The sequence below is a fragment of the Heterodontus francisci genome, chromosome 18 (assembly GCF_036365525.1).
Source record: "Heterodontus francisci isolate sHetFra1 chromosome 18, sHetFra1.hap1, whole genome shotgun sequence".
Lineage (NCBI taxonomy): Eukaryota > Metazoa > Chordata > Chondrichthyes > Heterodontiformes > Heterodontidae > Heterodontus > Heterodontus francisci.
In genome coordinates this window covers 72,760,485-72,781,398 of record NC_090388.1, presented here as the reverse complement: position 1 = coordinate 72,781,398, position 20,914 = coordinate 72,760,485, and the positions used below count along the sequence as shown (strand labels likewise).

The following is a 20,914-nucleotide window of genomic DNA, read 5'->3' as shown; positions in this document are numbered from 1 at the left end:
TGATCTGCATCCAAACAGACTTTTGTTGTACTATTGAAAGGAATACCAACAGTGAGGGTTGCCAGTATGATGGGGCCAACTGGATCAGCCTCAAACAGGAACCTTGTTCCCACAGACTGGCAGCTACCCTACTATTCAAAAGATTTAGGCTTTACCTGCATCCATACCAAGCAGATTGCTGAACTGTGGCACATCCAATATGCCGGCTAAGGTGTGCACGTGTAAGGATGTGCATCAACCTGGAAGGTATTGTACAGGTCATTCATAAGGTGTCCCATTTAAGATACAGCTTCAGCAACCGTGAAAAAATTTAAAGGTACCACAGATCCCATCTTATTAGCAGAGCCCAACGCTCTGACTGTATTTGCTACGGTATTAATCAAAACATGAAGTGTTTTCCAGATGAGGATTACTGCTTAACCAAGAATAGGAAAAGCATTTACATGTCAAGTCCAGTACAAAAAAAACCCGGTGATCAATGATATAAATCCTGTCGTGAATGATGGTGGACAATTAAACAACAAACTGAAGGAGGTGGCTCCACAAATATCCCCATCCTCAATGATGGGGGAGCCCAGCACATCAGTGCGAAAGATAAGGCTGAAGCATTTGCAGCAATCTTCAGCCAGAAGTGCCGATTCAATGATCCATCTCGGCCTCCTCCTGAAATCCCCAGCATCACAGATGCCAGACTTCAGCCAATTCGATTCACTCCATGTGATATCAAGAAACAACTGAATACACTGGATACTGCAAAGACTATGGGCACTGACAATATTCCGGCAATAGTACTGAAGACCTGTGCTCCAGAACTTGCTGCGCCCCTAGCCAAGCTGTTCCAGTACAGCTACAACACTGGCATCTACCTGGCAATGTGGAAAATTGCCCAGGTATGTCCTGTATATAAAAAACAGGACAAGTCCAACCCAACCAATTACCGCCCCATCAGTCTACTCTCAATCATCAGTAAAGTGATGAAAGGTGTTGTCGACAGTGCTATCAATCAGAACTTGTTTAACAATAACCTGCTTGCTGACACTCAGTTTGGGTTCCACCAGGGCCACTCGGCTCCTGACCTCATTACAGCCTTGGTTCAAACATGAACAAAAGAGCTGAACTCAAGAGGTGAGGTGAGAATGACTGCCCTTGGCATCAAGGCAGCATTTGACCGAGTATGGCATCAAGGAGCTCTAGCAAAACTGGAGTCAATGGGAATCAGGGGGAAAACTTGCTGCTGGTTTGAGTTATAGCTAGCACAAAGGAAGATGGTTGTGGTTGTTGGCGGTCAATCATCTCAACTCCAGGATTATCACTGCAGGCATTCCTCAGGGTAGAGTCCTAGGCCTAACCATCTTCAGCTGCTTCATCAATGACCTTCCTTCAATCATAAGGTCAGAAGTGGGGATGTTCGCTGCTGATTATGGAATGCTCAGCACCATTTGCGACTCCTCAAGTACTGAAGCAGTCCGTGTAGAAATGCAGCAAGACCTGGACAATATCCAGGCTTGGGCTGATAAGTGGCAAGTAACATTCACGCCACACAAGTGCCAGGCAATGACCATCTCCAACAAGAGAGAATCTACCCATCTCCCCTGACATTCAATGACATTAAGATCAAGACGCAAGTCAGGAGTGTGATGGAATACTCTCCACTTGCTTGGATGGGTGCAGCTCCAACAACACTCAAGAAGCTCGATGCCATCCGGGACATAGCAGCCCGCTTGATTGGCACCCCATCCACAAACATACACTCCCTCCACCACCATGCACAGCGGCAGCAGTGTGTACCATCTACAAGATGCACTGCAGCAATGCACCAAGGCTCCTTAGACAGCACCTTCCAAACCCGTGACCTCTAACACCTGGAAGGACAAGAGCAGCAAATGCATGGGAACACCACCACCTGCAAGTTCCCCGCCAAGCCACACACCATCCTGACTTGGAACTATATTGCCGTTCCTTCACTGTCGCTGGGTCAAAATCCTGGAACTCTCTTCCTAACAGCACTGTCGGTGTACCTACCCCACATGGACTGCAGTGGTTCAAGAAGGCAGCTCACCATCACCTTCTCGAGGGCAAATAGGGATGGACAATAAATACTGGCCTGGTCAGCGATGCTCACATCCCATGAATGAATTTTATAAAAATAAAAGCAATGGAGACACACACACACACACCAACCACAAGCACTGATGGAAAATTGTCAAATCTCATAACATTGAGTGCTGTCAATCATAGAATCTTATAGTACAGAAGGATATTTATTAACCTTGTTTATTAACCATCCTATTGTGCATGTACTAGAAGGAGTTATCCAATTAGTCCCACACCCCTGTGCTTTCCCCATAGCCCAGTAACTGTCTCTTCTTCGGCAATTTATCCAATTCCCTTTATAAGTTATCCTTGAATCTGCTTCCACCACCCTTTCAGGTACTACATTCCAGATCATAAGTCACTGCATAAAAAAAAAGTCTCCTCATCTGGTTTTTCTGCCAATTACCTTAAATCTGTATCTCCTGGTTACTGATCCTTTTGGCACTGGAAACAGCTTCTCTTTATTTATGCTATCAAAACATTTCATGATTTTGCACACCTCTAATAAATCTCCCCTTAGCCTTCTCTGCTGTAAGAAGAACAATCCCAGCATCTCTAGTGTCTCCACATAACTGAAGTCCCCTCATCACTGCTACCATTCCAGTAAATCTCTACTGCACCCACTTTAGCACCTTTCCATCTTGTAGTGCCCAGAATGACTAATCAGTGATTTATAAACTTTCAGTATAACTTGCTTGCTTTTGTACTCTGCCTGTATTTATTAACCTTGTATGCTTTTTTAACAGCCTTATCTACTTGTCCTGCCATCTTCAAAGATTTGTGTACAGGCACCCCCAGGTTTCTCTGTGCTGCCCCGCCTTTAAAATTGTGTTTAATTTGAAATGCCTCATCTCATTCTTCCTTCCAATATGTGTCACTTCACACTTTTCTGCATAAAATTGAATCTGCCAAATGTCAGCCTCTTTCACCAGTCCATCTTTGTCCTCCTGAAGTCTGCTACTCTCTTCCCCTCAGTTTACAATTTTTCCAAGTTTTGTATTATCTGCAAACTTTAAAATTATGCATTATATACCAAAGCCTAGGTCATTAATATAATCTACACCATTATATGTTCCATTAAAAAGAATAGCACACCCCTCTGGGCACCATGGAGTTGTTGGATACTGTATTTATAATGTATTCCCTTAGATCAGGTAGCATGTGTCCCACTGAAGTCTTCCAGTCCAATCAGCTGATTCAGTCAGATACAAGAATGGTGCAATGGGCAGGTTCGGCATTGATTGTGAAGTGTATTAGGACTTTTTATTGACGTGATACAACACTTTATTAATGCGCATACTTTCTCTCTAAATTGAAGTTGCTGATTCAGGGAGGCACAGTGTATAACTAGGATGCTAAACCTGAGCAAGTCTACCAAGAGCTGGTGCTCGTAGCAAGCACTTGTGCTGTCTTTTCCCTCTTCCTTTAAGAACCTCTTTAAAACCCACTTCTTGTCTAAGCAATTGATCCCCCCTCCTAGTACTTCTTTCATTGACGCAGTGTTGATTTTTTGGGGGTATGTTTTTCTATGTTAAAGAGGCTTAAGAAATGCAAGTGGTTGTTCAAAGCAACTGGTCAGTTACTTTTGGTGTCTGAATGTATTTTTTTCATCAACACAGAAAAAGCATGAAGAAGATGGTGGAACAACAGACACTGCAACCACCTCTTCCAATAACCATGAGAAAGACAGTGGGCTCGGCCGCACAGACGAGAGCATGAGGAATGATGAGAGTTCAGAGCAGGAGATACTGGGAGAGGAGCAGAACAGCACCTCGCTGCAAAGTCAACGGGATCTGGGCTACAGCCAGGACACTCTGGGCAGCAGCGAGCTCCAGTGCAATGAGAGCTTTGTATCTGGGGAATATAATGACTCGGATTTTGTGGGCACTCAGGATGAAGAATGCGAGAGGTTCAAGGAGCTTCTGGAGATGAAGTGCAAGATGAGCAATCGAAGCCAGTTTGACCTTTACTATTCCACAAGCACAATAGAATGCGGCAGAAGGCAACAAGAGGTGGTGGATCGGGAACTGGAGATGCTCAATGAGGAACTGAGGAACATTGAACTGGAGTGCCAGAATATCATGCAGGCACACCAGCTTCAGAAAGTGAGGGAGGAATATGGAGATGTGTGGTCAATCCATGGCAGTGGGTTCAGGAACTACAACACCAGCATAGATACACAAAGGGGAAAGCTGGCTGACATCATGGAGCACCCCGAGAAGTCGGACAAAGATAGTTCCAGTGCCTACAACACAGCAGAGAGCTGCCGCAGCACTCCTTTAACTGTAGATCGGTCGCCAGACAGTTCTCTTCAACGAATCATCAGCATCACCAACAAGAAGAATCTGAGAAGCTCTATCGAAGCTGCTCAGGCTTCATCTAGGCAGAACAGCAGAGAGGCCAGCCCTGCCGTAAGCAGCTCCTCAGAGACACCGGAAACAGCTGTGCCCGGAGAAGACACTGAGAATGTGACAGAGGGGAGCAAGTCTGGAGACCAGGAGAAAGGCGGCAGCCAGCACGTCCCATATCTGTCACCCTATCACAGCTCTCCATACAGACACGTCAACATACCCGCCCACGCGAGGCACTACCAGAGCTACATGCAGCTCATCCAACAGAAGTCTGCGGTGGAGTACGCCAATAGTCAACTCAGCCTAGTGAGCATGTGCAAAGACTCTCAGAAAGCCACGGCTGAGTCCAAGATGGAGTGGAAAGTGAAGGTCCGCAGTGACGGGACTCGGTACATCACAAAGCGGCCTGTACGGGACCGTCTGCTCAAGGAACGTGCCTTAAAGATCAAAGAGGAGCGTTGCGGCATGACCACGGACGACGACGCCATGAGCGAGATGAAGACCGGCCGCTACTGGAGCAAGGAAGAGCGAAAGCAGCATGTGGTACGAGCTAAGGAGCAACGGAGACGGAGGGAGTTCATGATGCGCAGCCGTTTGGAATGTCTCAGGGAGAACCCCCAGAGCGGCGGCGAAGGGAAAAAGGAAGTCAACATTATCGAACTGAGCCACAGAAAAATGATGAGAAAGCGCAATAAGAAAATCTTTGACAACTGGATGACAATCCAAGAACTAATGACACATGGTGCCAAGTCTCCAGATGGCACAAGAATCTACAATTCCTTCCTGTCGGTTACTACTGTGTGAAAGGGACTCTTTTTATAAGGACGCTACCGATTTGAGGTAGAATACAATTGCCTCGTTAAATGTGGCATGTCACTTTTTTCTATCTGAGAACTGCTAATCTAATTATGGTTTTTACAAGCAGTTGCTGATCAGTTTTACAACATGTATTACAATTGGTGGTACCTTTGTCTGTCGGTTGCAACTTCCTGTCATCTAAACCATGATTTCATTCCTGTTATTTGTAAAATAAAAGGAGCCATATTTCATATGATACTATGCCTATGTAACTTAAGAATCTGACTTTATTACAAGTCCATTAATCATTACACAGGTTTCTTTTGTAATGTATGTTTATGTTATTAAAACTATAATTATGATGCCAAATCCCAATAGCTTTGCATACTCGTCCACATGCATTGCGGTGCTAGCTTTTACATAACTTTACTTTCTCTGCTGGCAAGTGGAGCATAAACTATTAACATCCGAGCTTTTAACCTTCACATTTGTTCAGCCATGTATTGTACAATTAGACTGTAAATTAAATGTGTATTGTCCAAGTAAAGTGTAGGTGGATGAGTGACTCGTACTCTAGTGGAATCGATGCTGTAGTCAGGTAAATATGTGGTTATTGTGAAGATGAAAAAATAAATTATTGCTTATATTTGAAGAAATACACATTGCAGAGTAAACATTATTGTAAAATCTTTTCCTGCACTCATTACCAAATACTTTCCTGTTGACATTGAACAGACTAAACTGGCCTCGGGAGAACTGTTATTTTAAAGACCACCGTCTACAATCAATAGTATTTCTATTAAATTTTTAGCCATTCAATTTTCCAAAGGCAACATGTTTTTTTTTTTGCTAATCTCCATGTTCTGGGTTTTAAATTGCCAATCAAACCCACAACATCATCTTTGACATTAGAATAAGGCCAGTGTGTATAATAGACATTCTAAGCAGGAAAAGATGATGCACTGGCCTTGTTAACTCACATGGAAGTGAGCCACCCATCCTAAGGTCATGTGCTTTGACTGGGCTAGCTCAGAAACAAATGATGCAAATCTAATTCCAAACAAAGTGGTTGCTGGCAAGCACGAGTCTGTTCCTTCATGTGGAACCGTTTGCGGCAGGGTGCAGGCACATCAATGAACTGCAATCCAAGAAGCCTTTGAGCATCTGGTGTGCAATTCTTGCACACTGGCTCAGAGAACTTGGACATGGATCCAAGCAATTGCCTTTGTCATTCTGGCAAGTAAGGCTTGATCAGCTGTCTTTGGAACATCCAACAAGGGTAGTTTTTGAGTCTTTATTTGAGTTGAGAGGTGGCATGTAGCAAGTGGAAACCTGTGGCATTCATTTAGGCAATTTTACAGAGCTCTGTGGGAAGAGCAGACAATCGTGGCTGTGCTGGCTGTTTGGTAGAGCTATCCAACTAGCCCCACTCCACCGCCCTTTCCCTCATAACCTTGCAAAGTTTTTCCCTTCGAGGATTTATCCCTTTATTCCCTTTTGAAATTTACTACTGAATTTGTTTCCACACCCATTCAGGCGGTGAATTCCAGATCACAACTATTTGCTGTGTGAAAATAATTCCATTGTTTCTCTGTTTCTTTTGGTAATTAACTTAGATCTGTTGGTTATCGATCCTTCTGCCACTGAAATCAGTTTCTCCTTATTTACTCTGTTAAAACACTTCATGGGTTTGAACACCTCTATCAAATCTGCTCTTAACCTCCTCTGCTCTAAGGAGAACAACCCCACCTTCTGTAGCCTCTCTTTGTAACTGAAGCCCTGTATCTCTGGTACCATTCCAGCAAATCTCATCTGCAACCTCTGGGACATCCTTCCTAAAGTGTAGTGACCAGAATTGGACCCAGTACTCCAGCTGAGACCAAAGCATTCATTTGTAGAGGTTTGGCATAACTTCCTTGCTTCTTGCTCAAACTCAGGGCATTTGGTGCAGAAGGTGGTGGAGGCAGGGTCACTGAATAATTTTTTAAGGCAGAGGTAGATAGATTCTTGTTAGGCAAGGGAATCAAAAGCTATCGGGGGTAGATGGGTGTGGAATTGGAGACACACAGATTAGCCATCATCTTATTGAATGGCGGAGCAGGCTCGAGGGGCGGAATGGCCTACTTTGCTCCGGATTCGTATGTTTGTAACAGTTAGGGAGATAGAGAGAAGCTGTTTCCACTCATTGGGGAGTTCAGGACTAGGGGGATCTAATCTAAAAATTAAAGCCAGGCCTTTCAGGAGTGAAATTTTCTACACACAAAAGGCTGGTGGACATTTGAAACTCTCTTCCATAAACTGCAATTGGTGCTGGCTCAATTGTTAATTTCAAAATTGAGATTGATGGATTTCTGTTAATCGAATGGTCTCAAGGGATATGGAGCTAGGTCACAGATTGACCATGACTCCACTGAATGGCAGAACAGGTTCAAGGGTTTTAATGGACTCCTCCTCCCTATGTTCCTAATCTTAAGAATTTCAATGAGATTAGTAAAACCATCCTAGATTGTGTCCTTACCTCAACAGTCACTCAGTTGTTCTCTTCACACCCCAGCCATCAATTGCTCACTGGTCCACCACAGCCTTGTCAGAGCAAACTATAAAGTTGTCAAAGAAGATATTGGGATGTCCTTGACCACAGCTCTAAGCCAATAGCATTGATCATGAATGCTGCAGGTCCTCAAAGTAGTTTCAGTTGGAAATCTTCCTTGGTTTCCAGACACCCTGTAATTGGGGTTGGAGTCAGGTTGCCTAGTTATTCATATTTAACCTCTCTGGTCCTCTCCTACCCATCATGGGGTGGGGGGTTAAAATTACCCACTGTGCCTGTGATCAATTCTGTTTAATGTGAATAACTAAGTTGCTTCCTTAGAGTATGGGGACGGTAGCATAGTCATAATGTTACTGGACTGGTCATCCAGAGACCTGGAGTAAACCTCTGGAGATGTGAGTTCAAATCCCATCATGGCATCTGGGGGAATTTAAATTCACTTGATTAATATATCTGGAATAAAATACTAGTCTTATTAACAATCGTGAAACTACAGGATTGTTATTTAAAAAAATAATATCCGGTTCAATAAAGCCCTTCAGGGGAAGGAAATCTGCCGTCCTTACCCAGTCTGGCCTACGTGTGACTCCAAACCCACAGCAATGTGATTGACTCTTAACTGCCCTCTGTCACACCAATGTGCTTTGTTGCATGATAATTTTCTTTAATCCACTGACCGGAGATCTGAATTTATATTTTTAAAAGACATTTTTAAAAAGAACAGATAGAAGATGACTTTGCTAGCAGCTTAAGATGGCCACCTAATTTGCAACACTGTATCCTACATTGCAAGGCCTGTGAGGAGGGAGACAAAATGTCTGCTCATTCCCCAGCAAGAACCCAGACCCAGGAAGTTTAAAGGAACTGCTTGTTCTTTTTCTTTTAGCAAGAAGAAATACTGCTAACTGCTATGTTTGAATCACTGAGTGACTGTCCTATGACAAGCCCCTCTCGATCTCTGGTTTTAAGCTGGTGTTTTGTTTGCAGCAGAAAGGAGAAGCTTCTGGATTCTGATACGTGCAGACCTGAGTGGGTCTCTCTTGCTATATCTCTCTCTCCTCGCTCTCTTTCCATTTCAGCTTACAAGCTGCGATCTTTGCCTGTTGACTGACCATCTTTGCATTATCCGGCTGCAATCAGAAACCCTGTTGAAGGAAATCATCTGCATTGCTGTCTCCAAGAGACCCACTGAACCAGTCATCTACCTCTTCAAACTAACAGCCTCAGGACCACAGATTTCAGCTAGAAAGCCAAATCACCAAACCCCACAGACTGTATACCCCTTTTCCCTATGGAACCTAACTCAACCAATCTATAACCTATTTTTGTGTGTGTAAACCTCTAGTGTGTGTGTGAGTGAAAGTTGGCGCATAGTTGATTATTTTTATTAGTTCGATTTAGGTACAATAAAATTAACCTCTTTCTTTGTTAACTCAAGAAAACCTGTCCGATTGGTTCCTGTTATGATTAATTACTTTCTATCATGAGACTCAATTGACCAGTACATCCACTATAAGAAAAAATTAAACCTGTTGCAGGGGTCTGCAACATGTTCATACACTTCACCAGTGTCCGTGGTAAACAATTTTGGGGTCCAGAACTGGTAATTTCAGGGTTGTGAAATTTCCTATTGGCTTCTGTAGACCGGCTTTTAAAAAAATGCTAAGTGTCAGTTTCACAGCTGACAGGTGCTGAAGCAGAGACAGTGTTTTCTGAAATTGGGACAGATTTGGGATTTTCCGGCGGGTTCCGTTTTTTTTTCTAAGTGTCTGCCGGTGAACCACAAAGCTCTTTGGAGTGCAGAAGCACTGTTCCCACTCTCAGCAATGGTCAGAGAGAAAGAGAGGGGGTGGGTGTATAGGGAGAGAAGGTGAGAGGGGGAGAAAGAATGGGGGAGAGCGAGAGGAAGGGGGACAGAGAGTGGCAATGGGGTGAGAGAGCAGGGGGAAGAGAGAGAGAGAGAGAGCGGGGGGGGGGGGACAAAGAGAAGGAGATGTAGGGAGACAGAGAGGGAGAGAGAGGTGGGGGGACAGGGAGAAAGAGAGGAGAGATAGTGAGAGCAGGGACGACACGGGGTGGAGGGGAAGCAACACAGAGAGGGGAGGGAGTAACACATGGGGAGGTGACAACAGGGGGCGGGAACAACACAGAGGGAGGGGGAGAGAGAGACATAGAGATAGACAGACAGAGAGAGAGCGTAGAGAAAGGGAGCAATCAAGATCACTCCTGACAGATGGACATCTATCCAGAATACACCGCATCGCTATACAAGTGTGCGGGCAGTCATTGACTACTTGTGCATCAAAGAAAAATGCCAGGTATCTCACTAAATCAGTATCCAACTTAGTGACAAGAACGTAAGTCAATAAATTAATCTTCTCGTTTAAAGTTTCTTCACAAAAATGCACATTTGTTGTTTTGATTAATAGTAAGATAAATTTATAATGCCTTTATCTTTCTGCAATTGTTTCAACTCTATGTAAGACAAAAATGTTAATGTGGCCCCCCACGCAAAAAGCTTGGCCACCCCTACTCCAAGCCTTTATCCTTCTGTCAGCTAGGTTATTTTAAAACACAAGTTTAAAGGTTTGTGTTATGTAAACTCATTTTAAAATGACAAAAGTAATTTAGGGCATGTCTTGATTTTTACATTCTAGCATACATTACTTTCACTTGGGACACAAGCTCAGTGATATGATGAAAGTTATTAGACTTTTATTTTTGTATAAATGTCACAATTCTGTTGCTATCCATTTGGAATCATGTTGTTCTAGAACTTGTATAAAGGGGAAAACAGACAAGCAAATCCAAGGAATCTCTGGACGTCAACATGGTAAGTTCCTCATGAATACAAGAGTATGGTGTATTGAGGCTGAGTGATATTGGTAAAAACAGGATGCTGCGAACCCATATTACAATACTTAGTAAATACAATGTAACGGATAGCTTTAATCAACCTTAATCTATGATTAACTGTCAATGATTCCTTAACAAAATCCATGCTGCATTTGCAGTTTTAAAAACTGTTGGGGAAGTTACAGTAAACATTTATTTTGTTTCAATGACCATGCTAGAAAAAGTCATTAACTGATTTCCTTTGCTGCAAATTGAATTAAAGGACAAATTTTACCAGTATGTCAAAGATCAGTAACTGTCATGTGCATCCTTCATTATCCAATTTGAGGGCAGATAACATGAGTGGCCAATGTCATTTGAAAGCTGTTTGTATCATACATGACGCTAAAAGTGCACCTTTGCTAACTGGCAAGAGATTTGGCTTGGACATAAATTGGTTAATCTGGAGTACAACCTTACAGATACTAAATGTTTTGTAACTGAATAAGACATGCAATAACAACTGTTCAACTTTTTGCAGAAAAGCTTTCTGTTAATAATTATCTTGTCAGAGCTGAATCAGAATTGACAGTGATAGACTGAGATATAGATAAAGTGAATTTGAAAATCGCTTTATTGGAGGAACTGAAGAGCGCTCTTTATTTGTAATTGAATTTCATCTATTTTGTCACAAGCTTGAGTGAGCAAATGACATTTTGTACATAAGAGATTCTGTTGTTTCTTTATTTTAAAATCCAGGACCTAGTTTAACTGCCTTCAAGATGAATAAACTAGTCTTTTCTACCTTCCATTAATCTCTGTCCCTTCCTGTTCCACTCTGGTTTTCTGTTTTACAGGACTCTTCTGAAGTACTATCTGCTCCATCCTATAAAATTCTCCTGATTTGGAGATCATTTCCCTTTTGTTGGATGCCCTGTCTTCAGACACATATAACAAGCCGGTGGAGAAGTTGCACGAACATTGACCACAGGTTAAATTGTCTTGTGACAACAGCAGTGTGAGAAATGGTCTGTCTTTCTATTGCTGATTTTTCTACTGTCTCATCTCAATAACCACAAAAACAATCCTCTCCTTCAGTTTGATTGTTTATTGGATGAATTTGCACTCCTGACACAATGTGAGTCCACAGAGGGCATCCGACAAGGTCCATCTACCACCCCATGACATGGTGTAGCTAGCTCTATTCTGTCAACAAAAGTAATTTGCATTGGCATTGCATACTATTTTGCTTGCTAGCTAGCTTGTGTTATGTTGTTAGTTGTGCTGCTCTCCATTGATGCTTGTGTGCTTAGCTACTTTATTTACAGGGAGAAATGTATTTAAAATTGGACTGTGTTTTGATAGCATTAGATTGGCTATACACTTTTTATTGTCATGCTAGGCCCCCACCTGCCAAGAATGAGGCACAGTAATTTTGTCATGAAGATTGATTTTAAACTGTTACTGGAGTGAGGACTTGTTAAACAGATTAGCTGTGGCTGGAAAAGACATTTGCATATTAACAGATGGTGCTTGGAAGGAAAAAAGACCATTCCCTGACACATTCAACCCACAATGGACCTTGATCTCCAGGTATTGTGTATAAGAGGAGCATTCCAGAGACTGCTGTAATCCAAGACGTGGTCAGACCAGTTAGTCACATGACTAACCTGCTTGGCAACCTGGGTTTTTCTGAATTTTATGAACAGTTTTAACTTAGAAAGACTGTTTGCTCCTGGATTGAGAAGATCTCTTCTGTCTGCACCCATCTCTTTCTCACAGGCCTCTGAATCCACATGAATCCCAAGAGCAAAATGTCTCCTACAACGAACAAGGTTTAAAAAGAATACTGGGCCGCAACAAAAAGCAAAATCTACCTACGATCAAGGACTCTACAGTGAGCTCAAAGAACTGTTACAAAAACTCTTCACATATTGCCTCGAACTTTTCCACTTTCTTCTGCTCTGTTCTGCCTCTATCTGCATGTGTGTATCGCGTGTGCATGCTAGCATGGGCGTATCATGTATCCATAGGCGTTAACCAAATTAGAGTTTAATAAATTTCAAACTTTACTTCTTTAAACCTAAGAAAACCTGGTTGTGCTGGTTTCTTTGCCTGATAATTGGAAAGTGGTGAACAAAGCACAGTGGCACAGTGGTTAGCACCGTAGCCTCACACAGCTCCAGCGACCCGGGTTCAGTCCTGGGTATTGCCTGTGCGGAGTTTGCAAGTTCTCCCTGTGACCGTGTGGGTTTCTGCTGGGTGCTCCGGTTTCCTCCCACAGCCAAAGACTTGCAGGTTGATAGGTAAATTGGCCATTGTAAATTGCCCCTAGTGTAGGTAGGTGGTAGGAGAATGGTGGGAATGTGGTAGGGAATATGGGATTAATGTAGGAAAAGTATAAATGGGTGGTTGTTGGTCAGCACAGACTTGGTGGGCCAAAGGGCCTGTTTCAGTGCTGTATCTCTAAATAAAATAAATAAATAAGGATTCACCAAGGGGGAGCTAAAAACAGTGTGTTTAAAAATGAAACCCTGTTGCTGTACGACCAGGTGAAGGTTAAAAGGGAACCCTAGACCACTTTCTCACCTGGTCATAACATTATATTCTGATTAATTGCCCCCATGTCCATGACTTAATCAATAATTTTGACAAATATTCTTGGTGCAACATGTTGGTGCCTATCCCTGACCTGTTGTGGTCAAACCCCTCCTCACTTGACCATAACACCTCTGAAATGGCCTAGCAAGCCACTCAGTTGTATCAAACTACTACATAAAAGTCAAATATGAATAAAACCTGACAATCCAACCAGCATCGACTTAGACACCAGAAATGACAAATGTACACTCTGCAAAGTTCTCCTCATTAACATCTGGGAATTTGTGTTAAAAGTGGGACAGCTGTCCAACAGACTAGTGAAACAACAGCCTGACATTGTCTGAAAGGTATAATTTGGTGAGTATGACTATGTCCCAGACTCCTCCATTACTGTTCCTGGGTATGTCCTGTCCCACTGGCAGGACAGACTCACCTGGATGATGGCACATTGGTATACAGTTGGGAGGGAGTGGCCCTGGAAGTCCTCAACATTGACTCTGGACCACATCAAGTCTCATGGCATCAGATCAAACATGGACAAGGAAACCTACTGCCCTCCCTCAGCTGATGAATCAGTATTGAACACCACTTGGAAGAAGTACTGAGGGTAGCAAGGATACAGAATGTTCTCTGGGTGGGGGACTTCAATGTCCATTTCCAAGAGTGGCTCAGTACCATCACCATTTACTGAGTGGGCCAAGTCCTAAAAGACATAGCTGACAGACTGGGTCTGTGGCGGGTGGTGAGAGATCCAACAAGAGGAAAAAACCTACTTGACCTTATCATCACCAATATACCTGTGGAAGATGCATCTGTCCATGGCAGTATTGGTAGGAGTGACAACTGTACAGTCCTTGTGATTAAGTCCTGTCTTCACATTGAGGACCTCCATCGTGTTGTGTGGCACTACCACCATGCTAAATGGGATAGATTCAGAACAGATCTAGCAGCTCAAAACTGGACATCCATGAGGTGCTGTGGACCATCAGCAGCAGTAGCAGTAGAATTGTATTCAACCACAATCTAACCTCATGGCCCAGCATATCTCCCACTCTACCAATACTATCAAGACAGGGGACCTATCCTGGTTCAATGAAGTGTGTAGGAGAGCATGCCAGGAGCAGCACCAGACATAAGTAAAAATGAGATGCCAAACTGGTGAAGCTACAAGACAGGACTACATGCATGCTAAACAGTGGAAGCAGCAAGCTATAGACATAGCTAAGTGATCCCACAACCAACATATCAGATCAAAGCTCTGCAGTCCTATCACATCCAGTCATGAATGGTGGTGGACATCCTCATCTTCAATGATGGAGCCCAGCGTGTCAGTACAAAAGACAAGGCTGACACATTTGCAACAATCGTCAGCCTGAAGTGCTGAGTAGATGATCCATCGCGGCCTCCTCCTCCCCACCATCATAGATGCCAGTTTTCAGACAATTCGACTCATTCCATGTGATAATAAGAAATGGCTCAAGGCAGTGGATACAACAAAAGCTATGGGCCCTCACAACATCCCAGCTGTAGTACTGAAGATTTGTGCTCCAGCTGCACCTCTATCCAAACTGTTCCACTACAACACAGGCATCTACCCGACAATGTGGGAAATTGCCAAGGTACGGCTTGTCCATAAAAACAGGGAAAATCCAATTCGTCCAATTACTGCCCCATCTGTTTGCTCTCAATCATCAGCAAAATGATGAAAGGTATCATTGACAGTACTATCAAACAGCACTTACTCAGCAACAGCCTGCTCAGTGATACTCAGTTTGGACTCTGCCAGCTGCATGTAGCTCCAGACCTCATTACAGCTTTGGTCCAAACATGGACAAAAGAACTGAATTCCAAAGATGAGGTGAGAATGACTGCCCTTGACGTCAAGGCAGCATTTTACCGAGTGTGGCGTCAATTTGCCCGAGCCAAATTGAAGTCAATGGGAATCTGGGAAAAACACTTAACTGGTTGGAGTCATACCTAGCACAAAGGAAGATGGTTGTGGTTGTTGGAAGCCAAACATCTCAGCCCCAGCACAACCCTGCAGGAGTTCCTCATGGTAGTGTCCAAGGCCCAATCATCTCCAGCTGCTTCATCAATGACCTTCCCCCCCAACATAAGGTCAGAAGTGGGGATGTTCGCTGATGATTGTGCAATGATCAGTACCTTTCACAAGTCGTCAGATACTGAAGCAGTCTGTGTCTACATGTAGCAAGACCTAACAACATTCAGGCTTGGGCTGATAAGTGGTAAGTGACATTTGCGCCACACAAGTGCTAGACAACGATCATCTCCAACGAGAGAGAATCTAACCATCTCTCCATGACATTCAAAGCACTACCATTGCTGAATCCCCCACCATAAACATCATGAGGATTACCATTGACCAGAAACTTAACTGGACCAGGCATTTAAATGCTGTGGCTACAAGAGCAGGTCAAAGGCTGGGAATTCTGTGGCTTCTGGCTTCCCAAAGCCTGTCCACCATCTACAAGGCACAAGTCAGGAGTGTGATTGAATACTTACCTGCATCAATGAGTGGAACTCAACAACACTCAAGAAGCTGGACACCATCAAGACAAGGCAGCCTGCTTGATTGGCACCCCATCCATCAGCTTAAACATTCACTCCCTCCACCACTGGTGCACAGTGGCAGCAGTGTGTCCAATCTATTCATGAGAACAGTTCCAGGGATGAGGAACTACAGTTATGTAGATTGGAGAAGTTGCGACTGTTTTCCTTGGAGAAGAGAAAGTTGAGAGGAGATTTGATAGAGGTATTCAAAATCATGAAGGGTCTGGACAGAGTAGGTAGGGGAAAACTGTTACCATTGGTGGAAGGATTGATAACCAGAGGGCACAGATTTAATGTAATTGGCAAAAGAAACAATGGTGACATGAGGAAAAACTTTTTCACTCAACAAGTGGTTAGGATCTGGAATGCACAGCTTGAGAGTGTGGTGGATCAAGTGTAGGTTCAATCAAGACATTCAAGAGAAATTTGGGTTATTATCTGAAAAGGAAGAAAGTGCAGGGCTATGGGGAAAAGGCGGGGGAGTGGCACTAGGTAAATTGCTCCTTCAGAGAGCTAGCACAGACACGACGGGCCTCCTTCTGTGCTATAACCACTGTATGATTCTAACTCACCATGGCTTCTTCGACAGCACCTTCCAAACCTATGACTTCTTCCACCTCGAAGGACAATGTCAGCAAACACATGGGAACACCACCACCTGCAAGTTCCCCTCCAAGTCACACACCATCCTGACTTGGAACTATATTGCCGTTCCTTCATTGTCAAAATCCTGGAACTCCCCTCCTAACAGCACTGTGGGTGTACATACACCGCATGGACTGCAACCATTCAAGAATGCGGCTCACCGCCACCTTCTCAAGGGCAATTAGGAATGGACAATAAATACTGGCCTTGCTCGTGATGCTCACATCACATGAACAATTCATTTTTTCAACATTCATGTTGTTTTAATGAATTAAATTAGTTTTCTATTTGAATAAAATTTTCTTTGCCAGGGTCATCAGGTAGGAGGCTAAAGCTGGCCTTCGTATTCCCAAGCTCAACTTCCCATCTACAAGTGACTCCTGCTGGGAAATCCAGTCTAAATAAGGTCAGAACTGGGTTGATTTCCCATCATGGAAGAACGGCCTATTGATCATTATCTGGATTCACATGTCAAGAGTGAGGTTCTGGAAATTGTTGGAACTTCCAGAATCCCTCCCAACATTTCAGTCGCAGAGGAGAGAAGGAAAAAAAGAGATTGATTGGAAATGTTTGCAGGTCCTTCGATAAAACGTATTATATTTCAAAACATAATCAATGCTCTCCACAAACTATCATAAAGCACGAGGTTCAATCAACAAGTGAGGATGCAGCAGACTGCATTTTGTTGTTCCATCCAATAATATTTTGCTCTTGTCTCAGAACCACACAAATCCTTACTTAGAGTTTAAGCAAAGGGGAATTAGACTGGTGATTCCTCTTTTAATGGACACAGTAGAAAGTATGTATGTGCATTGTATAGGAAATACTTCTTAATGCCTTACCTTCAAAATGATTTATTGCTACAGTGAGTGTTACAAGGTGGGGGAGGGGTGGGGGGAGAGAATCCAGCTGTGGAATGAGTAAATATATTTACATTACAATCTCAGAGAGAGCAAGAGCTTTCCGAATTGCTGCTTCAAACAATGAACACTAATGGAATTTTTACACCCTGGTTTTACTAATAAATGATACTAATATTGGCTTTGGTATTGCAAAAAACATCATATATGAACACATTTAGATGCTACAACAAATTTATTTTAGTATAGGTTGGGCAGGACTACATCAGGTAAAAGCAAGTCCAATTGGAAAGGTATGGCATTGGTGTTTAGTTCCCAGGAGACTATCCCTCAAATGGAAGGCTGCAGCCTCTGAATATCACTGTCCCTTTTTACTACACCTTTCTGTGTCACTGGAAGGCCAACAGAGAGAGAAAGGGAGATTCCACTTTTCCCCACCTCCAATCAGCATTCCCAGGACCCACAGAAAGTCATTAATCAGGTGAACTATAAGCCTTGGAGTTTACCCTGTGTGTATTCATCAGCACAGAGCACTGCAGATATAGTGTATATGCAGGCTGAATTCAGATTGAAGACAAGAGAGACTGCTGGAGGAAACAGTCTCATTCATTTTGCTTCAGAGTCATTTCGGTCCTTGACACCCAGTTTACACTACACAAGATCAAATCAGTGCAAATCTGAAAGCTTTTTGCACTGATGCCAAGCTTGCAATCTGGAATGCATGGTATTAATAGAGTGCAGATCGAAGGCATGGAAAGAGGAATCTCTCGCTGTTGGTGACAGTATCATGTGACTGCTGCCAGTGACAGACTATCAGCATAGAAGTGCCTTTAGAGCTTTCGCACATGATTGCAATCTGATAAACTCTTACTGTCTTTAACTACATATTAATAACAGAATCAGACTGCTTCATTATCACAATCAATTTACTGAAGAGTTTAACCAAAGCTCCCAGGAGACTGCCATTTACCGACTTTGTTGAAAGTGGTTGTAGTGTTTTATATTTTGAGGCTATGCACACAAGTTCTAATGATTCAGAAGCTGTATCTAAATCCCAAGCCACCTAAGTTGCCATTTGATTATAGATGAAGTGAAAGTTGACATTTTGCTCTTGCATTGACAGCTTTTTTCTCCATTTCATTTCCACTGACGTCAAACAACTAGATCCCATATCATGTGTCAGAAATCTAACATTGGCATACTGCAGAAAAGCTGCTTTTTCACTCTTCAATATGGATGTTTCATCATTAAATAGCTTTTTGAACTCTTGGACTATTGATCAAAGTAGTGATGTATTTTTACATATAATGTTTCTCTTCTACATTGAACTTTTATCTTACTTTTACATCAAGAAAATGTATCTTTTAATCTCTGAATCCTGGAGATTTAAAAAGACTATTAAGATTGCTGTTTAGATTAATTATACTGTTCTGATTGTCATTATAGTCAAATGTAATAAAATTCACTATGAGCTTTATAAATCCAAGCCATTATCCCCAATCAATCGGACAAATATCAGAGTCTTGCATCTTCTCAGATGGCCCTGATTGAGCAGAGAGATTGTGTTACTTTTTAACAGTATTTTGGAACTTACTCCTGTTTTAATTATAAAAAATTCAAAAGAATAGTTCACATACATGATCTTAATCCAATTTTTTTGAACCATGTGCTGTTAAAACCCACGTGGAAACATTTCTTTCCATTTTAAAAGTTTCCCCTTCCTACAGTGCGTTCTTGATGATGTTACCAAAGTCTCTGGAACATATTGTGAACAATTTTGGACCCATTAAAAAGTTGATCACAATTGCATGATTACATGAATAAAAGAAGAGTGTAAGCAGTCTGCACAGATGTCATTTTGATTGAAGGAGAAACAATTAATTGCATAACTTCTTAAACTGTTCGATACTTTTTCTTAAGCTACCATAAGTTCACAAATTTATAAAACATTTTACACATAGTAAAATTCCTTCATAGGAATTTATCTTCAGAATCCATTTGAACCATAGAATGAAGCAAACCTAGAACATGGTCCTATTTCTAATGTGCAGGGCTTGTACTCTTTATTCAACAACAACAGCGTGCAACGGTAGCATCTTTAATATAGAAAAATAACCAGGATACTTACAAAGGCACACTGACCCAGAGGAGGAGATGTTGGGAGGGGTGACCAAAAGCCTGGTCATATAGGTGGGTTTTAAGGAGAATCTTAAAGGACGAGAATGTTACGGTTTTAGGAAGGCACTATAAGATGCACTGCAGCAACTCACCAAGGCTGCTTAGGCAGCACCTTCCTATTCTCTACCATCTAGAAGGACAAGGACAGCAGACACATGGGAACACCACTATCCGCAAGTTCTCCTCCAAGTCACACACAAGCCTGACTTGGAAATATATCAACATTCCTTTACTGTCACTGGGTCAAAATCCTGGAAATCTCTGCCTACAGCACATTGGGTGTACCCACACCAAGTGGGCTGCAGCGGTTGAAGCAAGTGGCTCACCACCATCTTCTCAAAGGCAGCTAGTGATGGCTAATATATGTTGGCCACACCAGTGACACCACATCCCACGAATGAATAAAAGAAAAGTCTAGAGCGTGGGGCCTATGTAACTGAAGGCACAGAACACACAAGAACGCAAGAAATAGGAGCAGAAGTAGACCATATGGCCCATCGAGCCTGCTCCGCCATTCAATACGATCATGGCTGATCTTGGGCTTCAATTCCACTTTCCTGCCTGCTCCCCATATCCCTGGATTCCCTGCGACCAAATATCTATCTGTCCCAGCCTTAAATGTATTCAATGATGGAGCATCCACAACCCTCTGGGGTAGAGAATTCCAAAGATTCACAACCCTTTGAGTGATGTAATTTCTCCTCATCTCTGTCCTGAATGTTTGACCCCTTATCCTAAGACTGTGTTCCCGTGTTCTAGATTCCCTGACTAGTGGGAACAATCGCTCAGCTTCTACCCTCTTGCAGAATCCTGTATGTCACAGCTGCCAATAATGAGGTGAAGAGGTAGTGGTAGTGGGGTAGGTGAGTGTGGGGGGATGGGAAGCAGAGGTGAGATGCGCAAGAAGCAGAGTCAGAGGACAAGGTAATTGTCCAAGAGTGATTGGCGAACTGTCTCTTTAAGGAAGATTGGCAAATCATAGTGTTATTTATCTCTTCAAAGATGACTATTTGTGAATCCTTTCTACACACTGGTACAATAAACTTTAACAATACCACACAATCCATTCAGCAGTTTGCTGCAACAATCCATTAATTTGGGTGATGAACTAATACAATTCACACACTATTTCATGCAGAAAACAATCTTTTTTTAAACAAATATTGACAGTAATATATGTCCTTTCAAGGAATTCACCCATGACATAGTTTTTCAGTAAGTAGCCAAGCAACATAGACCAAGAACATCCAACATTTCAGCCTGCATTGTTAGCTGGGTTAGGCAGTAGTAGAAGCATTGTCATTGGCCTTACTGCTTTGGGTTAGGGAGAGAAAAATCAACCAGGGTTTGTACTGGACACATCATGTGCATATGCCTGTGTGCATGTGAGGTGATGAGAGGATCAGGTTTGGATCACCTGAGACCTGGAA

General features: G+C 42.7%; 1 protein-coding gene across 2 annotated transcripts in view; it reads left to right on the top strand.

The window, feature by feature from the left end:
* The window catches only part of LOC137379885 (PDZ domain-containing RING finger protein 4-like), a 523,744-nt gene extending 517,886 nt beyond the window's left edge, over positions 1-5,858 (top strand). For both annotated transcript variants that reach the window (XM_068051287.1, XM_068051288.1), the window contains one exon: positions 3,714-5,858. In XM_068051287.1, the coding sequence (XP_067907388.1) occupies positions 3,714-5,249 (1,536 nt within the window). In that variant the 3' untranslated portion in view covers positions 5,250-5,858. The remainder of the gene's footprint in view (positions 1-3,713) is intronic.
* The last annotated feature ends 15,056 nt before the right edge of the window (positions 5,859-20,914 follow it).